We start from the raw sequence: 11,141 nt of genomic DNA, 5'->3' as shown, positions 1-11,141 counted from the left end.
CCAGTCAAGTTCCTCCACCCCAAACTTGCTCATCCATGTCTTTATGGACCTTGCTTTGTGCATTGGGCCAAACCATTTGTTGGGGGGGGGGGGGGAATTATGGTGTTGGGTTGTTTTTCAGGGGTTGGGCTTGGCCCCTTAGTTACAGTGAGGGAAACTCCTAAGGCGTCAGCATACCAAGACATTTTGGGCAATTTCACGCTCCCAACTTTGTGGGAACAGTTTGGGGATGGCCCCTTCCTGTTCCAACATGACTGCACACCAGTGCACAAATCAAGGTCCATAAACACATGGATGAGTGAGTTTGGGGTGGAGGAACTTGACTGGCCTGCACAGAGACTGGACCTGAAGTTCATAGAACACATTTCCATTATTTTGACTTTTATTGCTGGACTTTTCCATTTTCATTACATATCTTATTTTAGACCCAGTCTTCTCTATGCATTGCAGGCAGATCATGGCAGGTGGGAGGGGCTGGAAGGGTGCTGTAAATCCGGCGGTTCAGGTAGCCAGCCAGAGAGGTGAACAGAGACCAGAATGTCTCTGATGACCTCTATGGTCTGGGATGCGGGAAGCGACATTGTGACATCACTTCTGGTTAAGGGCAGATGTAAACACCCTGCCATTTTCAAGGTCCATAAAGACGTGGATGAGCGAGTTTGGGTGGAGGAACTAGACAGGCCTGCACAGTGTCCTGACCTCAACCCGATAGAACACCTTTGGGGGTGAATTAGAGCGGAGACTGCGATCCAGGCCTTCTTGTCCAAACATTAGTGTCTGACCTCACAAATGGGCTTCTGGAAGAATGGTCAAACATTCCCATAGACACACTCCTAAACCTTGTGGACAGCCTTCCCAGAAGAGGTGAAGCTGTTATAACTACAAAGGGTGGGCCAACTCAATATTGAACCCTACGGACTAAGACTGGGATGCCATTAAAGTTCATGTGTGTGTGTGTAAAGGCAGGTGTCCCAATACTTTTGGCAATATAGTGAATTATGAAATAATAACTTCAGGGGTAACATACCAGGTGAGGGAATGCAGTTCCGGCACCTCCATCACTGAATACATGTAATGCCAATTGGCACTGGCGTGTGCTAGAGGGTCTTTTGATGGTGGTTATTGGGGATTAAATTTTCTTGGGGGGGGGGGGGACCTTTTGTTGCTGGGGAGTCAATTGCTGCTGCTGGGAGGGGTCATCGTATGTGTCCCAATACTTTTGACAATATAGTGAATCATGAAATAACTTTAGGGGTAACATACCAGGTGAGGGACCATACCGGGTGAGGGATCATACCGGGTGAGGGATCATACCGGGTGAGGGATCATACCAGGCACCTCCATCACTGAATACATGTAATGCCAATTGGCACTGGCATGTGCTAGAGAGTCTTTTGATGGTGGCTATTGGGGATTTGATTTGCTAGGGGGGGACAGACTTTTTGTTGCTGGCGAGTCAATTGCTGCTGCTGGGAGGGGTCTACCATTGAGGAAAGGGGAATCGTATGTGTCACAATACTTTTGACAATATATGTATGTTTTTCTGTGTAGGTGCTTTTTTTTTTTACTGTAGCTGGTTTATTTTATTGTCTGTGAGGCATTAGCTGGTAGGGTTGTGGACAGTGGGTATGTACCCTTCTAGGTTTCCCACGTACACATGGTGCTGGGCTTTGGGGGTTTACAGTACGGTGTTCGTTCACCCAACAAAACAATGATGCTGCCCCAACTTTCAAAAGCCTGCCCACACGCTGTATAGGGAAAGAGCTCTTAGGAGACGTAGTTCTTGGGGTGTGCCTACACCCATATAAAAAAAAAAAAAACGAACAAAAAAAACTCAGCTCCCAGCTGGCGCCTCTGTAAGCTTGGTTCCAGCCACATGAACAAACCACTCATTCATGTGGCAGGAGCACTAAATTACTGTACATTACTATTAATAGCCACAGGGGAGGGGCTTTGGTGAAATATCAGGGGTCTAAAACCGATTTCTCACTTTTGAGACAGAGAAAGGGATTGGAGAAAGAAATCCCCAAACCTTTGAATGATCCAGAATTAATGAACAGGGAGAACGTTATACAGAGGCTCCCTGATCATTTACAAACCAAAGCATAGTAAACCAGGGGGGGTGGGGGACACACAGGGGGTTCAAAGCTGCAGATAACAGGGATCCTGGACAGGAGAGAGGGTGATCAGAGCAGTAGAAAAAGAGGGGGGGGGCACTCCATGGAACCGATCCCCCTGTGGCTCCCCCTGCAACGGCTGACAAACTGCAAGATGGAGAGGAGGAAAAGCCAGCTGTGGGGGGGGGGGGGGGCTGCCTGCACCATAAAACTGCTCGTGCCCCCCTGATGAGCTGATGGGGCTTGGTTGGGCCCCATACCAGTGGTGGACTTTGAACAGTGGAAGCTGAAAATGGGATGTCAGTGGGAGGAATAGTCCCTTATCACTGGTGTCAGTGGGAGGAATTGTGCCCCATCACTGGTGTCAGTGAGAGGAATAGTGCCCCATCACTGGTGTCAGTAAGAGGAATAGTGCCCCATCACTGGTGTCAGTGAGAGGAATAGTGCCCCATCACTGGTGTCAGTGAGAGGAATAGTGCCCCATCACTGGTGTCAGTGAGAGGAATAGTGCCCCTTCACTGGTGTCAGTGAGAGGAATAGTGCCCTATCATTGGTGTCAGTGGGCGGAATAGTGCCCCGTCATTGGTGTCAGTGGGCAGAATAGTGCCCCGTCATTGGTGTCAGTGGCAGGAATAGTGTCCCATCATTGGTGTCAGTGGGAGGAATAGTGCCCCATCATTGGTGTCAGTGGGAGGAATAGTGCCCCATCATTGGTGTCAGTGGGAGGAATAGTGCCCCATCATTGGTGTCAGTGGGAGGAATAGTGCCCCATCATTGGTGTCAGTGGGCGGAATAGTGCCCCATCATTGGTGTCAGTGGGCGGAATAGTGCCCCATCATTGGTGTCAGTGGGCGGAATAGTGCCCCATCATTGGTGTCAGTGGCAGGAATAGTGCCCCATCATTGGTGTCAGTGGGTGGAATAGTGCCCCATCATTGGTGTCAGTGGCAGGAATAGTGCCCCATCATTGGTGTCAGTGGGCGGAATAGTGCCCCATCATTGGTGTCAGTGGGCGGAATAGTGCCCCATCATTGGTGTCAGTGGGCGGAATAGTGCCCCATCATTGGTGTCAGTGGGCGGAATAGTGCCCCATCATTGGTGTCAGTGGGCGGAATAGTGCCCCATCATTGGTGTCAGTGGCAGGAATAGTGCCCGATCCTTAACTGTAGTAGAAGGAATTTCCCCTCTTCATTAATGTCAGTGGGAGGAATAGTACCTCATCATTGGTATCCAGTGGGAGGAATAGTACCACAAGGGCCAGATAAAGGCAAGCAAAGGTCCGCACCCGGCCCACAGGCCTCAGTTTGCAGACCACTGTCCTAAACAGATCCCCGATTTCTCACTTTTTCGACAGAGAAAGCGATTGAGGACACAAATCCCCGATCCTTTCTCTGCAGTCTTATCTGAATGAACAGGGAGCACTCTATACAGAGGCTTCTTGTTCATTCACAAACTGAAGCATAGTAAACACGATGGGGGGCGCGGGGGAATCAAAGCTGCAAAACAAGGTGATGCTGGAGAGGGGGTGATCAGAGAAATGGAAGGGGGGCAATTCCCCGAAACCTACCCCCCTGCAGCTGACAGTCTGCAAGATGAAGAGGAGAAACCAGCTGTGCTGCAGGGAGGGGGAACTGCCTGCACCATAAAGCTGCTTGTGACCCGCTGTTGAACTGATGGAGCTTGGGCCCCATACAAGAGGGACAGTACTACCACAAAATCAGCGGCCATACTTAGAGGGGAAGGAACTTTGGTGAAATATCAGGGGTCTATACAGAGGCTTCCAGTTCATTCACAAACTGAAGCATAGTAAACAGGGGGTAGGGCAGGGGGATCAAATCTGCAGATGATGGGGATCCTGGACAGAAAGGTGGTAAATCGGAGCAGCGGAAAGTGGGGGCCATTCCCTGAAACCGAGCCACCTGTGGCTCCCCCTGCAGCAGCTGACAGTCTGCAAGATGGAGAGGAGAAGCCAGCTGTGCTCCGTGTTGCCTGCCCCCCTGTTGAACTTATGGAGCTTGGGGCTCCACACAGGAGGGCCAGTGTTACCCCCCTTATCAGCAGCCCGCTCAGAGGGGGACTTCTGCAAGATGGAGAGGAGGAAGAGGAGCCAACTGTGCTGCCTGCGTCATAAAGCTGCGTGTGCCACCTTGTTGAACTGATGGGGCTTGGGCCCCGTACAGGAGGGGACAGTGCTACCCCCTTTATCAGCAGCTCCGGTCCTATTATGTCTGTAGCAGTTTTTATTTTCAACTAAACTCATGCCAACATGAAGGAAGGGAAGCATTCTAGAGCTTACGGCATCAGTTTATCAATAAAACAAAACAAACAGCACAATTGGATTGTGCATGAATTTAGTTGAAAATAAAAACTGATAGAGACACAATACGATAATTCACAGTGAATCCAGAATGTAAAAAAGGAACACAGCATACAATAAGAATGAAAAGAAGACTTACAGTATTTGACGATTGCTGTCCAAAATATAATTTAATGCATAACACAAATATGTAAAACTTAAGCCCAACAGTTGAGGATGCTATCAAGACACGATTGTGGAGGAATGTGGAGTTCTGCCCTGACAGCTTCACATATTGTTAGCAAAAATGTGTAGTTATCTGGTGACTACATATAAAAAGGAGTATGTGTAAGTAAGTGTCATTCATACAGACACACCGATTGGACACCCATGTAGAAAGTTGTGTTTATATACCCGGGAAGCACAGGCGGAGTTCGAAGACAGGCGGGCGGTTGTGCAGATCTTCACACGCATCCTGAGTCATGCATTGGTCCCAAACAGAAGTGCACTCAAGGTACACGCATCTCGTGCTCCCAGGAATGTGACAAATACTAAAGTGTTCATCAGAGGCTACAGATCTTCAATGGAGGGAACATAGGAAAGATGGGCTGTTGCCGAGTTATAGACATTTTTACGGTGAACTGTTTTGGGGAATTTTTTGAGGGAAAAGACAGTGTTGCCTTCAAGCTGACGTTTAGCTAAAATAAAAAACGTCTTTAGTTAGATGACCTATCTGTAATGAAGGATGTCCTACGATGTCCAGGATGGTGGACTCCATAGAGATCTTCACAGCAGGGATGCCCTGTCCTTATCCTGCTGTTGAACTTCCGGTGTTCTGCCAAAAAACTGTCCCCCCATCGGATAGTGTCCGCCCCATACTGCTCAGGCGCAGAGCTTGGACAAGGAGACTCCGAAAGTCCCACAAGATGAACGCCGCCTGTGCACTTGCTAGTACGTTCTGCCCTGAGTCCAGGTTCAAGCCCCATCATGCAAGTGGACATACAGTAGCACTTAGTAACAGGGCCACTCGCCACGCTTCGGCCACGGCGCCGCTTCGCTCGGCAATTTTTTATTGTAACTCTGTGTCCACTTGGATGGTGGACCTGCAGTGAGGATTGCCCTGTCAGATAATGTTTAGTGCAGCTGAGCCTGGAGACCTGAGGCTGTTGACCCACACTGCCCCACAGGAAGAGAACAGGGCAGCCCTGCAGTGAAGATTTCCCTATCGAATCATATTTATTGCCGTTGAGCCTGGAGATGTGACGCTGTTAACCCACACTGTGCCGCAGGAAGAAGACAGGGCAGCCCTGCAGTGAAGCATACCCTGTCGGGTCATCTTTAGTGCAGCTAAGCCCAGACACCCAACGCTGTTAACCCACACTGCGCTGCAGGAAGAGGACATGGCAATCCTGCAGTGAAGTTTTCCCTGTTGAATCATCTTTAGTGCAGCTGAGCCCAGAGACCTGAGGCTGTTAACCCACTATATTTTTAGCAACATTTTGAGAAATGGTTTTTCAAAGAGAAAGCGTGTGGGCCTTTTATTATCGGAGTTGATTTCCCTGACTATCGAGGATCTTCCTACACTTTTAAACAAGGCTTGAATAGACCCTGGTGGGTATTTCTTTGAGGCAAGAGGCCAATTCAATCAAAGGTGGTGGTGATTGCACATTTATGTTAAAGCATGAATTTAATTTTTATCTGCAAGGGAGAAGGAGATCTGCTTACTTCAGAATCATCACAATTTTTGGACTTTCTTTGCATATTTGTAATTCATTGTTTTTTTTATATATATATATATATATATATATTTTTTGGTGTTGTGGTTTTTCAATTTTGCATTTTTTTTTTTCAATTTTATATTCACTTAAGCTGTGGAGATAATATACAGTTTTCAGTGTTATATAGTTTACAATGTTGAATAGGCGCACCATTATTTGCATATCTACTAATTATGAGTGTGAGTTCACTTACTGAATGGTAGCAGCTGTTCTTGTTCACTTTATTATAATTCACAGTTTGAAGTATATGTGCATAGCAAGCAGCACACACACATTTTTTCTGTAAATTAGCCCTTCAGTGAAGATTTCCCTGTTGGATCATCTTTAGTGCAGCTGAGCCCAGAGACCTGACACTGTTAACCCACACTGCGCCACAGGAAGAGGACAGGGCAACCCTGCAGTGAAGATTTCCCTGTCGGATCATCTTTAGTGCAGCTAAACCCAGAGACCCAACGCTGTTAACCCACACAGTGCCATAGGAAGAGGACAGGGCAGCCCTTCAGTGAAGATTTCCCTGTCGCATCATCTTTAGTGCTGCTGAGCCCAGATACCCAAAACTGTTAACCCCACAGTGCCAGAAGTTCAGCAGAGAGAAGAAGACGGGGCAGCCCTGTAGTGAAGCTTTCTACAGATTCCAGCAGCCAGAACATGATGGGACATCCTTCATTACAAGTAAGCTATTGAACTAACGTAAAATTCAGCTGTAAAGGGAATATTTTTTTATTATAAAAAATAAAAAAGTGCAGGATGGGATTGGGGGTGGGTGGGTTGGGGGGGGGGGGGATGGGACTAAAAAAGTCAGCAGCAAAACGGTTTTCCAATGACTTTTTCAGCAGTGTAAGACACCTCTTCCTCTTCAGAGTTTCATATCCAATATCAGCCGGTTCCATGAACATGTCTATATTAGTAACAAAAGCCAGCCGATATTATTTTGCATTTTAGAAATAGTTAAGGACACATGGTATTGATAACGATCAATAGAAATGCATAAAGCATAGAAAAAAAACCGAACATCACAGGCCTGACAACGGACGGCAGTCAAGATCCAAGACTACATGGTCCACGTGAGGAGCATAGGACTTCACTTTCTTCACCTGCAAAATCTTAGTTTGCCATGGGGTACCTTGAACCTCTGAGAGCATACTCTGGATTTTAATCTCTACTGACTCGGCCCACTTCCTCCAAGCCAACGTCCTCCAACTGCACAGTTTCTCCTCAGCGTCCCCTGCATCCAGTCCTTGCTTGACGAGAAAGCAGTTGACATTATGGTGGATGTGGAGCACTCCGCCCGATTTTTTCTTCAGGAGTTTACAAGCTATGGGGTAACCAGCCTCTGATGTGGGGATCAGGCCCAAATTCACACGGTCAGCCACATCTTCCAACCTCAACTAAAAGGAGATCAATCACAGAATCATAAACGCGGCTTTGTATAATAAACACACAATGGAACAAAAGGGTAATGCTAGTTGTTCATGCTCCTTCACACCCCAGATCGGCCCCAATTCATGCTCCTTCACACCTCAGATCAGCCCCAATTCATGCTCCTTCACACCTCAGATCAGCCCCAATTCATGCTCCTTCACACCTCAGATCGGCCCCAATTCATGCTCCTTCACACCTCAGATCGGCCCCAATTCATGCTCCTTCACACCTCAGATCGGCCCCAATTCATGCTCCTTCACACCTCAGATCGGCCCCAATTCATGCTCCTTCAAACCTCAGATCGGCCCCAATTCATGCTCCTTCACACCTCAGATCGGCCCCAATTCATGCTCCTTCAAACCTCAGATCGGCCCCAATTCATGCTCCTTCACACCTCAGATCGGCCCCAATTCATGCTCCTTCACACCTCAGATCGGCCCCAATTCATGCTCCTTCACACCTCAGATCGGCCCCAATTCATGCTCCTTCACACCTCAGATCGGCCCCAATTCATGCTCCTTCACACCTCAGATCGGCTCCAATTCATGCTCCTTCACACCTCAGATCGGCCCCAATTCATGCTCCTTCACACCTCAGATCGGCCCCAATTTATGCTCCTTCACACCTCAGATCGGCCCCAATTCATGCTCCTTCACACCTCAGATCGGCCCCAATTCATGCTCCTTCACACCTCAGGTCGCCCCCAATTCATGCTCCTTCACACCTCAGATCGGCCCCAATTCATGCTCCTTCACACCTCAGATCGGCCCCAATTCATGCTCCTTCACACCTCAGGTCGCCCCCAATTCATTCTCCTTCACACCACAGATCAGACCTCAGATTAAAACCAATGTATGCACTTTAGACTTCAGATTAGCCACAATGCATGCATGTTCAATTCTCAGATCAGCTCCAATGAATAAATGTCAGACTTCAAGTCAGCCCCAATGCATATACTAAAGACCTTAGATAAGCCCCAATGCATATACTAAAGACCTTGGATAAGCCCCAATGCACGCATTTAGAACCTCAGGTAAGCTCCAATTCATAAACTTCAGATCTCAAAAAATGGACAGGACTTTGAATGCACCAGGAGACACTTAGAATTCAAACAATAATATTGAATGAAATAATTTTACTAAACAAACATTAAAAGCCATATAAAATTGAAAGCATGATGCATACAAAGTACGCCTGTATGTGGTAGTATGTAAAAGTAGACCAAACATGTCAAGATAAAAAATTGCACATAATGTTGTTCCTCAAAACAATACTGCAACACAACAATACCCCTATGCTTTTTTAGGGAGTTCTTTGGTGAGGACTACATTGAATGGACACTAAAAGACAAATGTCAGAGAAGACACATTCTACAAAGTCAAGTTTAGATATATACATCAAACATAGAAGGCATGAGTATATCTTACACAATGTAAATAGAGAATTTATAAAAGTCTGGAGCTGGAGTTGGTGTCTACTGAATTCCTTGGAACTGGCGTTGGTGTCTACTTATCATTTCTCTATTTACATTGTATAAGATATACTCATACTTTCTATGCTTGATGTATATGTGTGTGTGTGTAAATAATACAACTTATCAAATACAAAGAACAAAACATTCCATACACTGCGCTCGGCCGTTCTAATAATTTATTTTCGAGGATTAACCACTTGCCTCCTGCCCAGACCAATTTTCAGCTTTCAGCACTGATGCACTTTGAATGATAATTGCGCGGTCATACAACACTGTACCCAAATTAAATTTTTATAATTTTCACCCACAAATAGAGCTTTCTTTTGGTGGTATTTGATCACCTATTTGAAGAAAAAAAAACCCCCCGGATCTCAAATTTAAGAGGACCTGTCATGCTTTTTTTTCTATTACAAGGGATGTTTACATTCCTTGTAATAGGAATAAAAGTGACACCATTTTTTTTTTTTTAAAGGACAGTGTAAAAATAAAAAAGGTAAAATAAAGAAATAAAAAAAAAATATATAATATATAATTATTATTTTTTTAAATGTGCCCCGTCGCGCCGAGCTCCACGTACAGAAGCGAACGCATACTTGAGTAGCGCCCCCATATGAAAACGGTTTTCAAACCACACGTGAGGTTTCTCCGCGATAGGTAGAGCGAGAGCAATAATTCTAGCCCTAAACCTCCTCTGTACCTCAAAGCATGCAACCTGTAGAATTTTTTAAACGTTGCTTATATAAGAGTAAAAGTTTGTTGGCATTCCACGAGCGGGCGCAATTTTGAAGCATGACAAGTTGGGTATCAATTTACTCGGTGTAACATCATCTTTCACAATATAAAAAAAAAAAAAAATATTGGTCTTACTTTACTGATGTCTTATTTTTTTAATTAAAAAAAGTGTATTTTTTCCAAAAAGTGTGCTTGTAAGACCGCTGCGCAAATACGGTGTGACAGAAAGTATTGCAACGACCACCATTTTATTCTCTAGGGTGTTAGAAAAAAAATGTAAAATGTATAACTACACACACACACACACACACACACACACACACACACACACACACACACACACACACACACGTGTAGTGGTTAGCACTCTCACCTAGCAGTAAAAAGGGTTGCTGGTTTGAATCCCAACCACGACACTACCTGCCTGGAGTTTGCATGTTCTCCCTGTGCCTGCGTGGGTTTCCTCTGGGCACTCCGGTTTCCTCCCACACTCCACAGACATGCAGGTAGGTTAATTGGCTTCTGTCCAAAATTGGCCCTAGTATATGATATATGAATGGGAACCTTGGATTGTGGGCTCCTTGAGGGTAGGGACCGATGTGAGTGTGCAACGTACAGGAATAGGGACAATTGTAGACACTCACTCAGGTTGAACTGGATGGACTGGTGTCTTTATTCAACCTTACTAACTATGTAACTATATACACACACACACATATATATACACACACACACATATACATACATATATATATATATATATATATATATATATATATATATATATATAATGTTTGGGGGGTTCCAAATAATTTTCTAGCAACAAAAAATTTTTTTTTAAATTCGTAAACAAATCTCAGAAAGAGGCTCAGTCCTTAAGTGATTAAATAGTGCACTCCCATCACAAATGTCTGCAAGGTATCTAACTCCTTTGGCAGCCCATAGACCGGGGTCCGGTAAGGAATGGAAAGGAAAGCGACGTGGATGGGGGATCTTTTACCCCTTTAATGTATAGATGTAAAAATTCGACCTTGTAAAACGGGTCTCTGATTGACATTTGTCTTTCAGTGTCCATTCAACATAGTCCTCAACAAAGAACACCCTGAAGAAGACTGCTATCGTTAAAACACGTAGGGAGATTGTTGTGTTGCAGTATTGTTTTGAGGAACAACATTATGTGCAATTTTGGACATGTATGGCTTACTTTGTAGTATGCATCACGATTTCAATTCCATATGGATTTTAATGCTTGCATTAATAAAGTTCTTTAATTCAATATTATTGTTTGAATTCTAAGTGTCTCCTGGTGCCTTCAAAGTCCTG

At 45.4% G+C, this 11,141-nt stretch overlaps 1 protein-coding gene across 1 annotated transcript in view; it reads right to left on the bottom strand.

The window, feature by feature from the left end:
- Positions 1-4,584: 4,584 nt before the first annotated feature.
- Positions 4,585-11,141, bottom strand: part of TYW2 (tRNA wybutosine-synthesizing protein 2) — a 36,347-nt gene continuing 29,790 nt past the window's right edge. Inside the window, exon 9 of the mRNA XM_077470945.1 lies at positions 4,585-7,578. Coding sequence (XP_077327071.1) covers positions 7,204-7,578 — 375 coding nt within the window. The 3' untranslated portion in view covers positions 4,585-7,203. The remainder of the gene's footprint in view (positions 7,579-11,141) is intronic.

The sequence above is a fragment of the Lithobates pipiens genome, unplaced genomic scaffold, assembly GCF_037356315.1.
Source record: "Lithobates pipiens isolate NorthernLeopardFrog02 unplaced genomic scaffold, aLitPip1_a1.2 Scaffold_1, whole genome shotgun sequence".
Taxonomy (NCBI): domain Eukaryota; kingdom Metazoa; phylum Chordata; class Amphibia; order Anura; family Ranidae; genus Lithobates; species Lithobates pipiens.
Note: the sequence above shows the minus strand (reverse complement) of the source record. Positions and strands in the feature narration are given on the sequence as shown.